This window comes from Schistocerca cancellata, chromosome 4, assembly GCF_023864275.1.
Source record: "Schistocerca cancellata isolate TAMUIC-IGC-003103 chromosome 4, iqSchCanc2.1, whole genome shotgun sequence".
NCBI classification, from domain to species: Eukaryota; Metazoa; Arthropoda; class Insecta; order Orthoptera; family Acrididae; genus Schistocerca; species Schistocerca cancellata.
Window position 1 is genome coordinate 307,410,909 of NC_064629.1, and position 20,741 is coordinate 307,431,649.

At 38.3% G+C, this 20,741-nt stretch overlaps 1 protein-coding gene across 1 annotated transcript in view; it reads left to right on the forward strand.

Moving 5' to 3' along the window:
• The window catches only part of LOC126183492 (5'-AMP-activated protein kinase catalytic subunit alpha-2), a 194,853-nt gene that overhangs the window by 12,511 nt on the left and 161,601 nt on the right, over positions 1–20,741 (forward strand). The window contains exons 2-3 of the mRNA XM_049925524.1: positions 6,973–7,114; positions 7,327–7,420. Coding sequence (XP_049781481.1) covers positions 6,973–7,114; positions 7,327–7,420 — 236 coding nt within the window. The remainder of the gene's footprint in view (positions 1–6,972; positions 7,115–7,326; positions 7,421–20,741) is intronic.

Here is a 20,741-nt window from a genome sequence, read left to right on the forward strand (position 1 = left end):
GCTCCAACTGAATGTGTGATTGTTCATCGAATCCTTAGGCATGATGTGGGGGGGGGGGGTCACAGTTGAGGGAGCTGATGCTTCTTCCCTTGAGTGAAAAAACAAGCATTGACATGTGACTAGGATCATGACTTAGTCCCTGAGACTTAGCCATCACAGTGCAGGTGGGTTATGACACAATATTTGCAAAGTTTGACATAAAATTGATTGGATAGAGTCATTTGAACTTTTTCTTAGCGTATTGATATGGCAGCCAGTTAAGTATTTCATGTTACTGTATTTTCTTCTTCCTCTTGAAAACTGGACATGTCAGTGAATGAGGGCAGTGGAGTTCTGGACGTTTACATGTGTAAGTTGGGGGGGGGGGGGGGATGGAGGGTCCCTCCCCTCACAAGGTCTGCTCACCCAATCGTGACTTTAACTTTCTCAGATACAAAATTTCTGTCAAAGGCTATTATCCTTAGGTCCTCTTTGAATCCAATGAACTGAATTTACTCAGTATTTCTCTAGGTTAGCGTGCAGTCCATTACCTCTTTATAATGTTAGATTCTGGTGGAAGATTAGACCTTGAATCCTGTCGAGTTTGTCATGAGAAAAGACAGTAACTGTTATACCCTGAGATTATCAGAGGCCTGAAATGCCTATGATTGGTGAGCATTCACAGTTTTGATCAACAGATATCCATTTCTCATTGTTCTCTATTGCAGCAACTTCTCCAAATCTATCCCCAATATTTTCAATGAAAAACAGTGGCTTTGTTGTTGCAAAATATTCTACATCTACATGTCTGCTTTGCGATTCACAATTAAGTGCCTGGTAGAGGGTTCATTGAACTACCTTCAAGCTATTTCTCTACTATTCCACTCTTGAACAGCACGCGAGAAAAACAAACATTTGAAACTTTCTGTGGGAGCTCTGGTTTTTGCTGCTCTATTATGCTGCTCATTTCTCTCTGTGTAGGTGGACATTAACAAAATATTTTCCCATGCACAGGGGAAAGTTGATAATTTCAATAAGAAGATCCAGCCACAGTGCAAAATGCCTTTGTTTTAATGATTGACACCCCAATTTGCATATCATATCCATGGCACTTTCTCCACTATTTTGAAGTGATACAAAACAAACTGCCCTTCATTTATCTTTTTCAATGTCTTCTGTCTGTCCTATCTGATGCAAATCCCACGCCATGCAGCAATACTCCAGAAGAGGATACCATAGTGTATGCAGTTTCTTTAGTAGACCTTTTGCATCTAAGTAATAGGTAATTGTACTCCCTAAGTACATAGTTAAATTTACAGCTTTAGATTTGTGCAGCTTTTCATGTAACTGAAATTTGGTGGATTACTTTTAGTACTTATGTGGATGATTTCACACTTTTCATTATTAAGAGTCGATTTCCACTTTTTGCATCACTCTGATATCTTGTCTAAATCATTTTGCAATTAGTTTTGAACACCTGATGAGTTACTAGGTAGTAAATGACAGCATCGTCTGCAAACCATCTAAGAGGGCTACTCAGTTTCTCCTATAAATGGTTTATATTGATGAGGAACAGCAGAGGGTCTACAAAACATTCTTAGGGAACACCAGATATTACTTCTGTTTTACTTGTGACTTTCTGTCAGTTACTATGAAACATGACCGGTGAATCAGTTTGAGATCTCGTATCAGTGGCACTCATTACTTTGTGTGAATGAAGGTCTAGTTGTATTTCACAAGAATGCTATTCTCTGAATTGTGTTGGCTATTTGTTGGTTGGTTGGAGGAGGGGGGGGGGGGGGGGGTAGAGGTAGAGGACCAAACATCGAGGTCATATCAGTCCCTCAATCATCGAGAATGTTTTTTGATCTAGTCAAGAGATTCATTACAGTAAAAGCGAGAAGTTTAAAAATGATGTAAAGGACATCTTATGTACTGCCAATAATTAAAACAAGATGGAGGAGATAGGGAAGACAGCAGGTGGGCATCCCTAGGGCTGTACATATGACAGGAAACATTCCACCTGCAGCTGTCCCACCCCTGATACATTACAGCCAAGAGCGCACATTATCCAACAAAGTGTGACACCCAGAATAGAAAACTGGGTGCAACACAAAGAGACAAACAAAATTTAAAATTGATTAAAAGGGAGTAAAAGAGGGATGAAAGAGTATACTGGAAAAGGCTCTCAGCCTGTCTGGAAGTCTCTCCTGGCATGTGATTTCCAAACTCTCCTCATTTCCTCCACCTCACCAGTCCTTTTCCTTCACCTTAGAGCCACTGGCTCTGAAAGCTTGCAGATTTCAATATCTTTATATGTGTGTTCTCCTGTCACCACTTGGTGAGTAGATTTTTATTATCTATCCAGTTACATTATACTAACAGAAAGGAGTGAGGTATTCAGGCATAAAAATTTGACCACATACCCAGTGATGTAAAGAACTTCATAAATATATGTAATGAAAAGTAACTGGTGTGTGTGTGGGGGGGAGGAGGGGGGGGGGGAGGAGCACGCGCACATGCTTGCATGCGGGCATGTGTGCATGTGTGCACATGCCACCATAACTTTGCAAAAAAATTTCTTGTAGAACGTTGTAGAATGTTACATAATGTTATAGGATCTTCCAGAAGGTTAGAGAATGTTCCACAATGTTCTAGAATTTTTCAGAGTGATTGTGAATGTTCTAGAATCATGGAAGTTGGTTACAGCAGATCAAAGAAAAGAGAAAGTGAATTTCTTAAGGTAATGAACAAAGTATTGAGTGGAATTTTAGTGTATTAAATTATATTAACATTTAACAGGATGCCAAAATATGAAAGAGGAGGAGGTCTTGGAGATCTTACCAGTGGAAAATTGAAAATAAGGAAAGGAAAAGAACAATGAAGGATTGAAACAGGCAAGGAATGAGAAGCACAGTTAGCATCACAATGGAAGAGACAGGATAGATGGAGAGAAAATTTAACAGATGAACAATGAGATTAGAGAAGAGGACCAAGTGAGACACTGAACAAGCAGAAATGGAGAATATGCTGAAAAATAATAGTATGAAATGAACGCAGTAGAGTTACAATGAGTGAAGTTCACCACGAAAGACAACAGTTGCAAGTGCATGAACAAAATAGTGTAGGAGAAGTGCAAAGCAGGGAAGTAGATTTTGGCAGTTGAAGCATTCCATTATTATCCCACTAAGGAGCACAACAAACACAAACATGTTGTCATTGGTCAAACTGATCAAGTGTGACAGGTCAGCAGTGCCAAGAAATTTTGTAAACACCAGGAATATGTTGTTTGAGTGGAAAAGTTCCGTTGGCACCATTGGAAGTACCTCCATCAGAATTAAAACATTTTCTATGAAGTATGAGAGCATACAGTGCTTGCTTTCAAATGACATTGTTTGGTGCTATTTCCATGAACAGTGAAGAACACCAATTAAATCATGTGTTATCCATTAAAGGCAAGTCTGGCATCGGATGGGATCATTGTTACCATTGCCAAACAAATGTTATAAATTTTTGCAAGTGTATTTCATTGGCTGCAAACAAATGTAAGCTGATCAACATCTCCCACATACTAAGTGGATTGAGGTGGGAGATCACTGAAGAACTGGGGAGAATTTTATATAAGTGCACTCAATTGATTTATGTATTCAAACAGCACTGGGTTACATTGTATCCAGTTAGTATTAATTAGGGTATTGTTGGATACATAAATGGATTTAAGAATACTCAAAGAGTATTTTTAAGTGCCAAATATTAACATTTTTAGAATTTTTTTTGAATGCTCATTTTTATAATGTTTTCAAGTGTTCTGGAATATTCTCAGAAAACAAATGAAAACAAAGACCAACTGAAGTGGGTCTTTTTCAGATACTAGATAATAAAATTAACTCCAAACAAAAACTACTGAAATCATATCTGCTTGACAACCCCTTCTATTGTAAATAATACACACTGATTGCAAACTTTCCTTTTCAGACATCTTATAAGATTAGTTTTGAAAACTCTTATTTAGTTTACCAAAAGCAGACCAGGCCATTTTTACTCATGTGTTTGCCTTTTGCTGTCAATATAGCCATTGTCTTCAACTGCCATAAATACAAAACTACTTCAACCATTTTTATGATGTCACTGTTCATTTGTATTGTTTCCTTGTTGATATGTTGGTTGGTTATTATTTTAGTCTTATAATAATGTATAGATTTTCAGTGTATTGAATCTAATTGCACTCACTTTCAAAGTTCCTCATTTAAGTTTTCCCATTTGTTACTGTAGTTTTAGAGATAAAATAGTAAAATGAAGATGATTCAGATATATTCTGTTAACATGTAAGTTCATTTTGATGCTTGGTATGGAATCTCCTTGCCTGACTACTCTTTCAGTTTTGTATTCTACACTATCCTGATGAAAACTAATGAAGGTGTAGCATTGACAAATATTCTTCAGTATATTAACAAATGTCGTGTTGCTGCACAGTTTCTCAAGTGCTGTCACAGGAGATGATATTGAAAGCAAGTCAAACACTTTCTTAAAATTTATTAATCTTGAACCACTCACAACATACAGATTGTCCACTGTGCTATAGCCATTGCTAAAATGAGCTTGTTTCATTTCCTGATTAAATCTTGTGGTTTTTTATATATCTGGCATAATTTTAGTGAATATCTTGAATATTATACACATTGCACTGCTTTAGATCAGATTTCAGCTACTCAAGATTTGTAGTCAACATATTTTTTCACCTCTAAAAATTACTTCTTGTTGCTGAGCTATCATTGCCGTGCATCAAGAATGACTTGAAAAGAAGCTGCAAATTATGGGTCTTGTACTGACTACAATAAAAATTTGCAAGTCATGTTGCACCAAAGCTATTGATATTGGTTACCGGCATGGATGGAGGGATTGATTTGCACAGAAGATACAGTTTTACTTGGAGCTGAGCAGTAGCACGAAAGATGTTAATGTATGTGGCTGGGGGAAATGGAGGATTGTATTTGTCATGAGTAATATTTACAAATTCAAGTTAAGCGTATGTTATTTTTCTGTTACTCGACTACATTAAGTGCTAATGTGTTTTGGGGCCTATGTAGTTGTTAAAGTATTTACATAATAATGAAAGACATAGGTTTTTAAGATGAATTTTTGTGATGAATAAATAAACCTTCACAATACTCTGAAACTGAGTTACATGTCAGCACTAGTAAGTACTAAACAAGAATCTTCAAGTTACTATGAACTGTTGGTGCATGACATTAGGGGTGTTGTTGTTGTTGTTGGTCGTCAGTCCAAAGACTGGTTTGATGCAGCTGTCCGTGCTACTCTACCCTGTCCATGCCTCTTCATCTCTGAGTAACAGCTGCATCCTACATCCATCTGAATCTGTGTATTGTCCTGTTGTACTGATCTCTTGCTCTCCCTCTACAGTTTTTACCTCCCATACTTCCCTTCAGTATTAAATTGGTGATCCCTTGATGTCTCGTACTGATTCCTATCAACCAATTCTTTCTTTCTGTCAAGTTGTGTCACAAATTTCTTGTCTCCCCATTCTGTTCAGTACCTCCTCATTAGTCATGTGATCTGCCCATCTAATCTGAACCATTCTTTTGTGGCACCACATTTCAAAAGCTTCTATTCTGTTCTTGTCTAAACTGTTTAGCACCCATGTTTCATTTCCACACATGGCTACACTCCAGACAGACAAATACTGTCAGAAAAGACTTACTAACACTGAAGCCTATATTCAATGTTAACAAATTTCTCTTCTTCAGAATCACTTTTCCAATTGTTGTCATTGTACATTTTATATTCTCTACGTTGGCCATCATCAGTTATTCTGCTGCCCAAATAGCAAATCTTATCTACTACTTTGTGTATTGTTTCCTAAACTAATTCCCTCAGCATCACCTGATTTAATGTGACTACATTCCATAATCCTTGTCTTGCTTTTATTGATGTTCATCTTATATCCTCCTTTCAAGACACTGTCCATCCCATTCAACTGCTCTTCCAAGTCTTTTGCCATCTCTGACGGAATTCCAGGGTCATTAGCAAACCTTGAGGTTTTTATTTCTTCTCTCTGAACTTTAATTCATACTCCAAATTTTTCTTTGGTTTCCTTTACTGCTTGCTCAATTACTCCTTCTCAACCTCTGCTTCTCTTTTTTTGCTCCGTGATTCTTATAACGACTGTCTGGTTTCCATACGAGATGTAAATAGCCTTTTGTTCTTTAAAGAGCGTATTCCAGTCTTAATAATAATTTAGTATTTAAAAATAACCACTCAATAATGAGTTCTAAAATATACAAGGGATGGATAAAGTCACAGAGATAAAAAGTAAATAAATGAATACATGGCCATGGGAAAGAATACATTGGCAGTGGGGGCAACCAATGTCAGCATAAGCATTGATCTGTACAAATGCTGAATGCTAAATTGTTCAGGTTGATATAGAAAGGCAGAAGTTAGTAATGGGCATGAATCCAGTTCTCCAGAATAGCTTTTCATTTATTGAGATCAGATGATTATGGTGGCCAGTAAGAATGTTAAGCCTTTCTACATGTTTCGAAAGCCATGGGTAGGCAATACTAGTTGTATGAATTGGGGCATTATTGTATTGCCAAAATTCATCATGTGAAAGAATCTTAGGCTAATTATTTGCCAAGAGCTGGTTTGTAGTGAGCAATGTACTGGAAGATATGCTTTAACTAGTTTGAAAATTGTGTTGAAAATGAAGATATAATAAACTTCACTTTAGCCTGTGTTCTTTGATTTGTAAGTGAAATCAGTAGATGTAACTTCTCAGTATGATAGTTGTGTCTTACAAATGTTTGTTTTAAGAGCAATGTCTTGTGTATTGTGTGTCTTGTGTATTGTGGAAGTTGTTTGCTGTTGAAGTCCTTTTTAACAGAAAAACAATAGTATTGATTCAGAGTTCATTATTCATAAATACCATAAAAAATATTGTGTTAGAACACAAACATTTATATTCTTTTCCAGTTGGTGAACATCAGCTTACAAATCACAAAGTTGCTGTTAAAATATTAAACAGGCAAAAAATCAAAAGTCTTGATGTTGTTGGAAAGATTAGAAGAGAAATACAAAATTTAAAACTCTTTCGTCATCCTCATATAATAAAACTGTAAGTTATTACAACCAGTTTTTATTAGGTTTTCTTCACATGTTTGCATGCTGTAATGTTAATTAAAAATCAGTATCCTTCTGGTTTATGAAATATATCAATAATTTCTGGGATAACTGTGATTTATTTGTAATTTATCTTTAAAATAAAATTTCAAATAAAATTTTACCTACTGTAGAACTCACTGATATATTTGCATTGTTTTGTAACAGGTATCAAGTGATAAGCACGCCAACAGATATTTTTATGATAATGGAATATGTTTCTGGAGGTGAACTTTTTGACTACATTGTTAAAAATGGAAAGGTATTACACTTTTACATTATTATTCTCCAACATATTGTCTTGCTGTTTGCTACAATTGATGTGTTTTTTGGTTGATATGACAGTGTGTGGTTAGTTAATAAAACATAGCATTAAATTATTATTTCAACTTTTAGATTTCCTTCTGTAGTAAGCAAGTAATACATGAAACCAATCAAATAACACCAATATGGCTTTTTTCATGAACAGTAACAGAAATAAGCATGTAACAAGACAAAAGAATCATACAGAAGGTGCAACATAAGTGATACGCTGAACAACTGATGTGAGCGGTACAAACTAAATGAACGTAGTGAGGGTCAGTCAGTGCTGATTCGCCGGTATATAGGTGCAAGTCTAAGGTGATGGAGACTGTGTTGTGTGCACGCTTCTACAGGTGGCCTGTAGGGGCTGGCCTGCACTGATATAGTGGGCTGTTGATTTAAGTACACACGTGTGGTATACTACACTCTGTTCACCCACACTCACATCCACTAGTATCATGATACAGCACCTTTCCTGTCCTTGGACATCCATGTTTGTTGGTTTTACTGATGAACAGTCAGCAGATAAAATTCTGGCCATGCAACATTCCACTTTTTGTGATAGTTCCTTGAAGTGAAGGTGAACAGAGTTGTGGATGAGATCTTTTGTGTATTATTGATGTTTCCCAGTAATGCTACTGATACACAATAGATTTCCACAACCTATAGCATATTAAAGGCTGAACAACTTCGTTGCTTGCTCCAATAATAGCTACTTTTAAGAAACACTTTTTCAGTGCTTCTTTTTTTCTGTTGCGTTAAACTGTCAGAGAAAAACAAATTGTACTGTACTGTTTAGTAGAAGTAGTCATTTTTTTCGCCGAGTCCTAATAGCAATATCAGCGTAAGGGAAGGTTAGGATTTAAGGTTCCATTGACAGTGTGGTTTTAAGTAATGGAGTAACATTAGAATTAGAAAAATGTTTTGTGAAATGTTTAGAAGTTAAACATTTATGTGTCATTCCTTAACAGTGCCAAAGAAATCGGAATAATTATTGAATGAATAAGATGGATATTGCCTAATGCATTAATAATTGTATATCCCTAGTTCATTATTGTCCCTCACTCTCTTGGTCTTGAATATTTCTTTCAGTATTTTCATCATTATCTTTCCTCTGTGTTCATTCAGGTCCATTTTGCTTCTCACTTCAGATCATTTGAAACTTAACAATATTGTTATTTGAGCTAATTATGATATTAACTTGACTATCACTGTCGTTTTTATTTATTTTTTCAATTTATTCAAAACATCATTTAGTTTTAAATTGCAAGAGCAACACCAATTTAGATTGTCTTCAATATGGATGATCATTATTATACCTTCATATTCTCCATCTCATTAACATAGTAAAAGACAATAACATGCTGTTGAGGAGACATCACTATGATATCTACATTCATATTGTCATAGTAATACAGTCTAATTCTTATTAATAAGCCGTGTAGAAAAAAAAGTTTTGAAAAGAGTGAAATACAACTATGGATTCCTTACTTTTCAAAAAATACAAGCAAGATTATCTTCAAATCACAACAAAACAGTAGGAAAACAACCTAGGAACACCCTATAGCCTTTATAGACAGTATGAAAGCCTTCTTAACATAGTCTGCTTCGAACTATAGATTATATTTATGAGAGAAGAATACAAGAGCATGTCATAGGCATTATCCAAAATCAGAACAGCAGCACTCTTTTTTTTTCATATTTGTTGATGATAAAGATGTCATAGAACCATTAAACATTAACCAGGGTTTTTTTTACAGGAAGGTTATCCGTCACCTATTTCATTTACTTTGTATTATATTAGTTAATTGAGAAACAGAAGACTAGAAAATATATAGGTATGTCGCTACACCAACAGTTATCAGTAAACACTTTTCTTTATCCAATGAATGGGGAATTCTAGCTGTCTGTGAAAATGAAAATGACCTACAGAAATCTGTTTCCCTGACTGTTAAGCTCACTTTGAAATATGAGATATCAAAAGCGAAAGGCATAGTGATGACATTCTGTAGCCAAAGTACAGGGTGATTATAATTAAAGTTAAACTTTCAAACTGCTATAGAAATAACACCACGGGTCAGAATGACATCAAATTGCAATGGCATATTATCGGGAACAGGGGAAACATATGGCAGAAGAAGAATAAACAGTTACAAAAGGTAGCAATATGGTGCTGTAAGCATCATAATTTAATACTGGTTGATTACAAATGACAAATGAATTGTACAACAATGCCTAAGGTTTATGTTTGATGTTAAACAAACTGTACTACTGAGTGTGCATGGGTGTAAAGGTGTGATAACTGTTATGTTACGTAAGCCCATCCACCACAGCAGGGTCATCACATCGGATGGAAAAAATCAGTTTGTAATTGTCCTGAGGCCAAAAACCACATAAAAAGGATCAATCACATTGGTTTTAAGTTGTCCTGAGGCCGAAAAACCTCATAAAAAGCACCAGTCAAAATCAAATTGGATTATTAATTTCTGTGTGACTGGCACAAATCATGTTCAATATGCTGTCCACCGTTCCTGCAACAAGTTGAAATCGAGAAACAGCTTGTTCCACAGTTGATCGAAGTTTTTCCGAGGTCACGTTCAGAATGTGTTGTGCAATGCGTGCCTTCAATGCAGCTGTTTGCAGTTGGAGCACTGAACACAACATCTTTCAGATAGCCCCACAGCCAGAAGTCACACGGATTAAGATCAGGTGATTGGGAAGGCCAGGATGTAGGGAAATGGCGGCTGATAATTCTAGCATTTCCGAAATGGCTCTTCAGCAGCTGCTTAACTGGATTTGTAATGTGTGGAGGTGCACCATCTTGCATAAAAATGATCCCATCCACACATTCACACTGTTGGAGAGATGGAATGACATGGTTGCGCAAAGACACTCGTAGCACTTACCAGTGACCGTACAGGTAACAGGACCATAAGAACCTGTATCTTCGAAAAAATATGGCCCTATGATAAGTGATGCTGTAAACCAGCACCACAAAGTGACCTTTTTAGGGTGAAGTGGTACTGGTTGATTTGCATGTGGATTTTCTGTTGCCTGTATTCAACAATTCTGTATACTGACATATCCTGTCAGATGGAAGTGGGCTTCGTCTGTCCACAAAATTTTCGATGATCAATTATTGTCCACTTCCATGCGAGCAAGAAATTCTAAAGCAAAGGGCTCTCTTGCTGGCAGGTCAACAGTAAGCAACTCTTGCACATGGGTAATTTTGAATGGGTAGCAAAGAAGGATGTTTCATAGGATTTTACGCACTGTGCTCACAGGTATGTGCAACATTCGGGCAATTCTCCGTGCACTACATGTTTGCACACCACCACTTGCCTCCTCCTGCATTGCTGTGGCCACTGCTTCCACTGTCGTCGAATCAATTCGTTTCCTCCCTCTACCAGGTTGCACACCAAAAGAACTCCTCTTTTCGAATTTCCGAATCATTTTCTCCAGACCCATAGCAGTCATCGGACCAGCGCCTTATTTCAAATCCTTCAGTGTCTGGAACTTCTGCAGAGCATCGCGTGCACAGTCGTCATTCTTGTAATACAGCTTTACTAGCAGAGTGCGATCCTGCATTGAGACCATCATGGTGAACGTGGCAGAGGTGAAAGGAGAAAAAGACGTTTACCCGGTGTGTTTATACCAGCTTCAGTGGGTCGTGCGCATGACAGTTGTTTTCATTTATGCATTCTGACACATGCAGCGCTGTCTGTTGATCAGTTTTCACACTTTTTATTTTTTCTTTTGTCATACGTTTTCCCCTTTCTTCGATAATATTCCATTGCAATTTGGCATCATTCTGACCAGTGGTGTTATTTCTACAGCGTTTTGAAAGTTTAATTATAATCACCCTGTATTATAAGATAAAGAATGAGTTTAAATAATGTTAAAACAGAAAATTGCAGTAAGTATAGTATTGTCTCCAAACTAGCTGTCTTTCTAAAAATTTGGGGAACAATTCTGGAATGACAGACTTGAAAATGTACACAAATGAAAAATTATATATGCCTGTCAGTGTGTCTATTTTTCCCAGGTCTATGTGTTTCTTCTCTAGTGAGAAACCCCTTGTCACTAACCAGTTGACCTCTTTGGTATTGTCTCAGATGCTGCCACATTTTTTGGTGCTTCTTGTTTATTTCTGTTCTTTAAACGTCCACTGTAGGTTGCCCCTAATACATCCCAGCTTTGAGAGAGTGAACCTAGTGTTTTTAAAACATAATATGTAATGGCTTTCTTTGTGTGTTAATGAGCAATAACACAGTTTGTTCTGTGTGTTTCACACATACATTCTTCTTGATGCTTAAAAGTACATCTGTGTGTCAACATATGAATAATCTACACTGCTGGCCATTAAAATCACAATATGGTGAACATACTGTGCAACAAATTTCATATTGGTTTGAAATGTACACCACTACATGCTTGGTTATGCAGATCATTAACATATCAGCACAAATGCAAAGTAAGTGGGATTAAGACCATCTATGCCGTCTATATTCAGTCTATATGGAAAAGTTATGTAGCAGGTTTCTGATTTGGACATCGCATTTGAATGTCTTTTTTTGTGTGTGAGAAGCTCATGTTATGCCTTGTGTGAGATGGAGCACATCAGATTTGAAAGTTGCAGGATTTAGGTCTATCGAGACAGTAGTTCATTGTTCTGTGATATTACTGCTTGTGTTGTCTGGGATCCCATAAAATATGGACTTGATGGGTTTAGGATGTCTGTTTTCACTACAAAGTGGGATCTCTGTGCCCCCCACAAATAGCACCTGAGAAGACTGATATATTGTTAGCTTGACCTTGCAGGATTGTACAGTCATGTCACATACCTAGAGCCATGAAATGAGCTTGTTTGCTGCAAGACTAGTATCCACACAGATATTGTGAAGATGTCTGGAGCACCACAGGCTCTCAGCACAGCAACTAGTGTTGTGGCCTTCCTTCATGTGGTAACAAAGAGAGGCGCACAACAGATGTATGCCCTGTGACAACACTGGGCACAGAAGTTGCATCACATCATCTTTTCAGATAAGTCTCTGTTCTGCGTAAATCATGATGATGATTTGTGTGGAGGCTCTGTGGACAATGAATGTTTCCAAGCAGTTGTTATTGCTGTATCAGCCCAGCATGTGGCATGATGGTGTGAATTAGTAGCAGCAGCAGCAGCAGTAGTAGTAGTAGTAGTAGTAGTAGTAGTAATTGTAGCTTTATTCATCCGTAGATCTCTTTTTACAAGGATGTCATTTTTGTTGTTGTGCTCTTCAGTCCAGAGACTGGTTTGATGCAGCTCTTCATGCTGCTTTATCCTGTGCAAGCTTCTTCACCTCCCAGTACCTACTGCAACCTACATCCTTCTGAATCTGCTTAGTGTATTCATCTCTTGGTCTCCCTCCATGATTTTTACCCTCCATGCTGCCCTCCAGTACTAAATTGGTGATCCCTTGATGCCTCAGAACACGCCCTGCCAACCGATCCCTTCTTCTAGTTAAGTTGTGCCACAAATTTCTCTTCTCCAATTCTGTTCAGTACCTCCTCATTAGTAATGTGATCTACCCATCTAATCTTCAGCATTCTTCTGTAGCACCACATTTTGAAAGCTTCTATTCTCTTCTTGTCTAAACTATTTATCGTTCACATTTCACTTCCACAGATGGCTACACTCCATACAAATACTTTCAGAAACGACTTCCTGACACTTAAATAAATCTGTACTCGATGTTAACAAATTTCTGTTCTTCAGAAACGTTTTCCTTGCCATTGCCAATCTTCATTTTATATCCTCTCTAATTTGACCTTCATCAGTTATTTTGCTCCCCAAATAGCAAAACTCATTAACTACTTCAAGCATCTCATTTCCTAATCTAATTCCCCCAGCATCACCCGATTTAATTTGACTACATTACATTGTCCTCGTTTTGCTTTTGTTGATGTTCATTTTATATCCTCCTTTCAAGACACCGTCCATTCCGTTCAACTACTCTTCCAGGTCCTTCGCTGTCTCTGAGAGAATTACAATGTCATCGGTAAACCTCAAAGTTTTAATTTCTTCTCCATGGATTTTAATTCCTACTCCAAATTTTTATTTTGTTTCCTTTACTGCTTCTTCAATATACAGATTGAGTAACATTGGGCATAGGCTACAACCCTGTCTCACTCCCCAACCACTGCTTCCCTTTCATGTCCCTCGACTCTTATAACTGCCATCTGGTTTCTGTACAAATTGTAAATACCCTGACTAATGACCTCAGAAGTTAAGTCCCATAGTGCTCAGAGCCATTTTGTAAATACCCTTTCGTTCCCTGTATTTTACCCCTGCCACCTTCAGAATTTGAAAGAGAGTATTCCAGTCAACATTGTCAAAAGCTTTCTCTAAGTCTACAAATGCTAGAAACGTAGGTTTGCCTTTCCTTAATCTATCCTCTAATATAAGCCATAGGGTCAGTATTGCATCACGTGTTCCAATGTCACGTGTTCCAACAGTTCTACGGAATCCAAACTAATCTTCCCTGAGGTTAGCTTCTACCAGTTTTTCCATTTGTCTGACCGAGCGAGGTGGCGCAGTGGTTAGCACACTGGACTCGCATTCGGGAGGACGGCGGTTCAATCCCGTCTCCAGCCATCCTGATTTAGGTTTTCCGTGATTTCCCTAAATCGCTTCAGGCAAATGCCGGGGTGGTTTCTTTGAAAGGGCACGGCCGATTTCCTTCCCCATCCTTCCCTCACCCGAGCTTGTGCTCCGTCTGTAATGACCTCGTTCTCGACGGGACGTTAAACACTAATCTCCTCCTCCTCCATTTGTCTGTAAAGAATTCTTGTTAGTATTTTGCAGCCGTGACTTATTAAACTGATAGCTTGGTAATTTTCGCATCTGTCAACACCTGCTTTCTTTGGGATTGGAATTATTATATTCTTCTTGAAATCTGAGGGTATTTCGCCTGTCTCATACATCTTGCTCACCAGATGGTAGAGTTTTGTGAGGACTGGCTCTCCCAACACTATCAGTAGTTCTAATGGAATGTTGTCTACTCCCAGGGCCTTGTTTTTACTTAGGTCTTTCAGTGCCCTGTCAAACTCATCACACAGTATCATATCTCCCATTTCATCTTCATCTACATCCTCTTCCATTTCCATAATATTGTCTTCAAGTGCTTTGCCCTCTATATACTCCTTACACCTTTCTGCTTTCCCTTCTTTGCTTAGAACTGGGTTTCCATCTGAGCTCTTGATATTCATACAAGTGGTTCTCTTTTCTCCAAAGGTCTCTTTAATTTTCCTGTAGGCAGTATCTATCTCACCCCTAGTGATACATGCCTCTCCATCCTTACATTTGTCCTCTGGCCATCCCTGCTTAGCCATTTTGCACTTCCTGTCGATCTCATATTTGAGACGTTTGTATTCCTTTTTGCCTGCTTCATTTACTGCATTTTTGTATTTTCTCCTTTCATCAATTAAATTCAGTATATCTTCTGTTAGCCAAGAATTTCTAGTAGCCCTTGTCTTTTTACCTACTTGATCCTCTACTGCCTTCACTATTTCATCTCTCAAAGCTACCCATTCTTCTTCTACTGTATTTCTTTCCCCCATTCCTGACAATTGTTCCCTAATGCTCTCCCTTAAACTCTCTACAAACCCTGGTTCTGTAAGTTTATCCAGGTCCCATTTCCTTAAATTCCCACCTTTTTGCAGTTTCTTCAGTTTTAATCTATAGTTCATAACCAATAGACTGTGGTCAGAGTCCACATCTGCCCCTGGAAATGTCTTACAATTTAAAACCTGGTCCCTAAATCTCTGTCTTACCATTATATAATCTATCTGAAACCTTCCATTATCTCCAGGCCTCTTCCTTGTATACAGCCTTCTTTCATGATTCTTGAACCAAGTGTTAGCTATGATTAAGTTATGCTCTGTGCAAAATTCTACCAGGCAGCTTCCTCTTTCGTTCCTTACCCCCATTCCATATTCACCCACTACATTTCCTTCTCTTCCTTTTCCTACAATCTAATTCCAGTCACCCATGAATATTTAATTTTCATCTCCCTTCACTATTTGAATAATTTCTTTTATCTCATCATACATTTCATCAATCTCTTCATCATCTGTGGAGCTAGTTGGCATATAAACTTGTACTACTGTGGTAGCATGGGCTTCGTATCTATCTTGGCCACAATAATGCGTTCACTATGCTGTTTGTAGTAGCTTACCCCTATTCCTATTTCTTTTTATTCATTATTAAACCTACTCCTGCATTACCCCTATTTGATTTTGTATTTATAACCCTGTATTCACCTGACCAGAAGTCTTGTTCCTCCTGCCACTGAACTTCACTAATTCCCACTTTATCTAACTTTAACCTATCCATTTCCCTTTCTAAATTTTCTAACCTACCTGCGCGATTAAGGGATCTGATATTCCATGCTCCGATCCGTAGAACGCCAGTTTTCTTTCTCCTGATAACGATGTCCTCCTGAGTAGTCCCCGCCCGGAGATCCGAATGGGGGACTATTTTACCTCTGGAATATTTTACCCAAGAGAACGTCATCATCATTTAACCATACAGTTAAGCTGCATGCCCTCAGGAAAAATTACAGCTGTAGTTTCCCCTTGCTTTCAGGCATTCACAGTACCAGCACAGCAAGCCATTTTGGTTAGTGTTACAAGGCCAGATCAGTCAGTCATTCAGACTGTTGCCCTGCAACTACTGAAAAGACTGCTGCCCCTCCTCAGGAACCACACATTTTTCTGGCCTCTCAACAGATACCCCTCTGTTGTGGTTGCACCTCCGGTACAGCTTGCTAAGGCATGCAAGCCTCCTCTCCAACAGCAAGGTCCATGGTTCATGGAGGGAGGATATAGGACATGTATTTACAAGTTTAGACAAATTTAGAATAAGCTAATTCGTGTGCGCATACATTTGCAAACTTCTAGTTATAGACAATCATTAGATTTCCTCCTGGTATACAATACTTCTTTTACAAATAACTTATTAAATAATGTAATGCAACACTGTTCACTCATATCTCACCATCAGTCACTGCACACACTATACGCACATTGTTTCATAACACTTCACTCACTACACACACACACACACACACACACACACACACACACACAGGTGATCTCTGGGCCATTTTCTGTACCGCAACTTCCCATTTACTATCCTGAAAAACTGAGTCAGCATCCCTCTGTAATGAGTGAGATGTTGAGCTCAGAAAGAGGAAGAGGTGCAAGTATTTTGCTATGCATAGTGTGGGGCTAAGTTTTTCTAGAAAAGGAAAAAACATAGTGTGAAGGTGTTATGTGGAATGTTGGATGTTTTATAATCATTATTATTATTTATTTGCATAATATTTTCTTTTACCAAACCCCTACTCTGTTTTATCCAAGTAATCCTCCAATGTATAAAATGTATTGAATAACAGTTACTTTTGAGCTGCCTTCTTAAATAAGTGTATTTTTGCAATTTCTTTAATCTCTGATAATTTATTTTACAGTTTTATTATGTCATCATGATGGAGTGATAGTGGCAAATCTTCCAATAATTCAAACAGTACAAAATTGTTGAGGCTTTCGTGGCCACTTGTTGACAAACTGCCTATTGGCTTCTGTCTCGGGTTCTTCGGCCGACGTTCATCTAATGATTTTTCTCGTGCTGGCGAAACGTCAGAAAAATCATTAGATGAACGTCGGCCGAAGAACCCGAGACAGAAGCCAATAGGCAGTTTGTTAATTCAAACAGTACCTCACGCCCTAATCTTAGTTCGTGTATGTATCATGAAGTAGGAAATTTGAAAGTGATGTGATCTTCAAACTGATTTTACATTCTAATGGTACATTTCAGAACATGGGTTCCTTATGAAAACTTCATCCATAAAGTTCCCTTTACAACCCGTATAAGCCTGTAATAGAAATTGTGAAACATCCTGTGTAGCCCATCTTAATTTTTTTATATAAGCTGAATTTCTTGAATATGTTCACCAGGAAAATACCTTTCTTTAGACAAATCATGGTGGCAAACAGATGTATTAATCAACCAGTTTCAGTCATTAACATACATCTTCAGGTGTCTACATACAGTGAAAAACCAATATAAGGCACAATGAGTCTTTCACAAATAATCATGAATATAGTGTTCAAACTTTCTTACCTATTGCGAACTTAAATTGTGAAGTCATGATCAGGCATGTGACAACTTATAACCACTATGATCCATAATAGCACAATCCAACACCTCTATTATTTGACTTGTCCTATATCATTATGTACCCCTGAGCAATGTATGATTCACAGGACCAATAAATATACAATACAATATTTAACTATAAATCACTTGGCCGCCAGTATTTAGATCACCGCTGCGGCCCAGTGAGTTCCAGTCCATCATCCGGCGAGTCAGTGAGTCATCTTTTATGTCATCTCATTGTCTCTGTAGTTTCTTCAGAGTCTGTCTTTGGCCTCTATCAATCTTCTCACAACCTCTTTGCTGCATGGTGTGCTGGCGCCAGCTTACGCCAGCACAGTTAAACTCGTAGGAAGAGGTACTATACAGAACCCAAGTACACTCTATAATTTTAAATAACAAGTTCCATTTGACCTAGGATACCTTAATCTTGCTGACTCAATGATAAACCAGAAAGAAGTAAGTGCGAATATGAAGACAAAACTGTTTTGCATATGACCTGTGGCCATAGCAGATTAAAACACATGACTGTACAGATCGTGTAATCATTCTTTTATTCATCACTTACAAGACGTACTGTAAAACATAAGCATGTGGTGACATTAACAAATGATAAATTCAGGTATCACAGTCACATCACCTAAGGGTCCTGTGGCATAGGTAGCGATTCTATACATTCATCCTTACCACTAAACAATCCCAAGTATAAAAGTAAATAGCCCTCTACTTAGTGTATGGAAAGCATACAAATTTAAAATGCCAAGCACATTCAGTCCATAAGTATATAAATGGAAATGCTGCTGCATTTTACATATCTAGTGGCAATATCTTATAAAAAGTTTAAATATCAGACTCATCCACACTATACATAATCTCATGTAGCACTAAACAATAGCACTATACATTCAGCTTTATCAGTAAACAATCCCACTCAATAAGCATCTTATGCATATAGTGCACAATTGTACAATGAGAAAAACAATCACTCAACTTCAAGTTTTCTTGGACTACACTACCAATTGTTATACCTCATTTAAACATTGTTAAGACATGCACGATTCAGTTTATTTAACAAGTGACAACAAAATGAAAAAGTGTAGTAAGCTTTTCTTGCAATACTACCACTACAGATACCATATTGGATGCCTAATGATTGCTTTAGCTGGAAATAATATTTTGCGAGAGCAGTGGTGTCTCAGGGGGAATGGTCAACATTTGGAAATACGACAGGAATGCTATTTGAAGGAAAAACCCTATTCTGAATGGTTTCTGAGATAGAACACATTTGTATATTTGCTTTTGGGTTCAACTGCACTTACTCTAATCTCTGGATTCGTCATAGAAGTACAATTAACTAGGTACCAAGATCACCAGACCTTACCTTGGCATCCAACAGTGATTCTTATTCCCCACCCAGCCCGAGTATTAACAGGGAGAACACACCAGAGATACTGAGCCTCCAGGCAACAGGCGTGGCTAGTGCCCATGTGAGGCAAGCATATGAGGTGGTGCCACTCTCTGATGAATGTTTACTGCTAAATACTATGACCTGGTAGATGCTGGCCAATCTCTCGATAGTCACTGAACCCTTTACTTATATGCATGAATAGTAGAGTTTTGACCTTGCCTGATGTACGTTTGTGATTTGGATTGCTCTCTCAGTTGTTGTATATGCTTAAGATGACTGTGTTACACTCTAGACTTGCATTTGTTATTCATTCATTTTGTGATCTCCTCTGTCATTTACCTTGGGAACCACCTGTTTCATTCTGTTGCTCTCTACGTTACTACCAGTGTGAGTTACCGTAAACTGTGTTCTACCTGTGTAGAGTAGGTTAGATGAGTGGTGATGAGGGCTTTTTCTTTGTGCAACTATTTCAGTGAGGCATCTATTCTTTAGTTTCTAAAATGTAGCAGCAGCAGTTGCAACAGCAACAGCAAGCAAAATAGTGGGAACTGCACTGGCAATAGCTGACACAGCTGTTAAAGCTTCTGCCCAACCAACAACAGTCGGTGTGTGCAGTTTACTTGCCTGCCCATCCATCATTCACTTGTTTTGACAAGGCGCATTAGAGTTGGGAGGTCTATTGATATTGTTTTGTTTTTTACTGCAAGTCAAGCAAATAACTGACCCTAAACACCAGTGGGTGCTCTTACTTCCTTCTAATCGTAAACTGTACAAAGTGGTGCAAAAATTACTCTCACTCTTAGAGCCTCGTGGTTCAACTTTTTCTGATGTTTATGTTTTGTGGACTGACTATTACAGTCACCTAACTCACATTGTTGCAGCTAGGCTCAAATTTAATCAACATGTTAAGCAGTGTAAGCAATCCTATGCAGCACGGGCTGCGGACTTACAAGATCTGCCACGCAAGTATGGTTTTTCCTTTTCCTGTAAACAGTGTGGTGCTTCACACGTGGACTGCTTTTATCTACGATGATATTATTCATCCTGCTCCTGATTGAGAAATTAGTGCAAAAGCTTTATAGGCCTCTGATCCCACCTTGAGTGATGTGTTAAAATGTTTCATGATTCCTGTGGTGTTGATGTTGTTAACAGCATTAGCTGGTGCTGTGATCTGTGAGCAACTGGTGACATCCAATCAGCATCTTCATCCTATTTACCAAGCACTCTTTTTTCTGGTAGTCCAGTGACACAGTAGTTAGTGATCCCCTGCCATCATGCAAACAAATGGAAGTGCATTGTTGGCTTCCTCCCCGTCATTGTCAGAGGACCCCAAAAAAGTTTGTGCTGTCAGACTGTGTTCAGATTGTATCCCATAACATCAACAGTGTCACTGCCCTTTCTGTGGCGCCATCTGTTTTGCATGCTGCAAACCGGAATGTGCCAACAACATCGGCTGTCAGCACGCTACATGCTGTCTTACCAGTGCCCATGACAGCAGCAGATGGGCTGCCCCCCCCCCCCCCCCCCCCCTCCCTACACGTTTGCTCCAGACTTCTTTGATCAGCCGGTATTCCCACAAATAGTGCCACCTCCCAACCCAAGCGATTGCAATGGGGACCTACTGTGGGAGCCTTTGGTAGGAATTCCTGTATTTCTCTTTCCCTCTTCAGTGAAGTT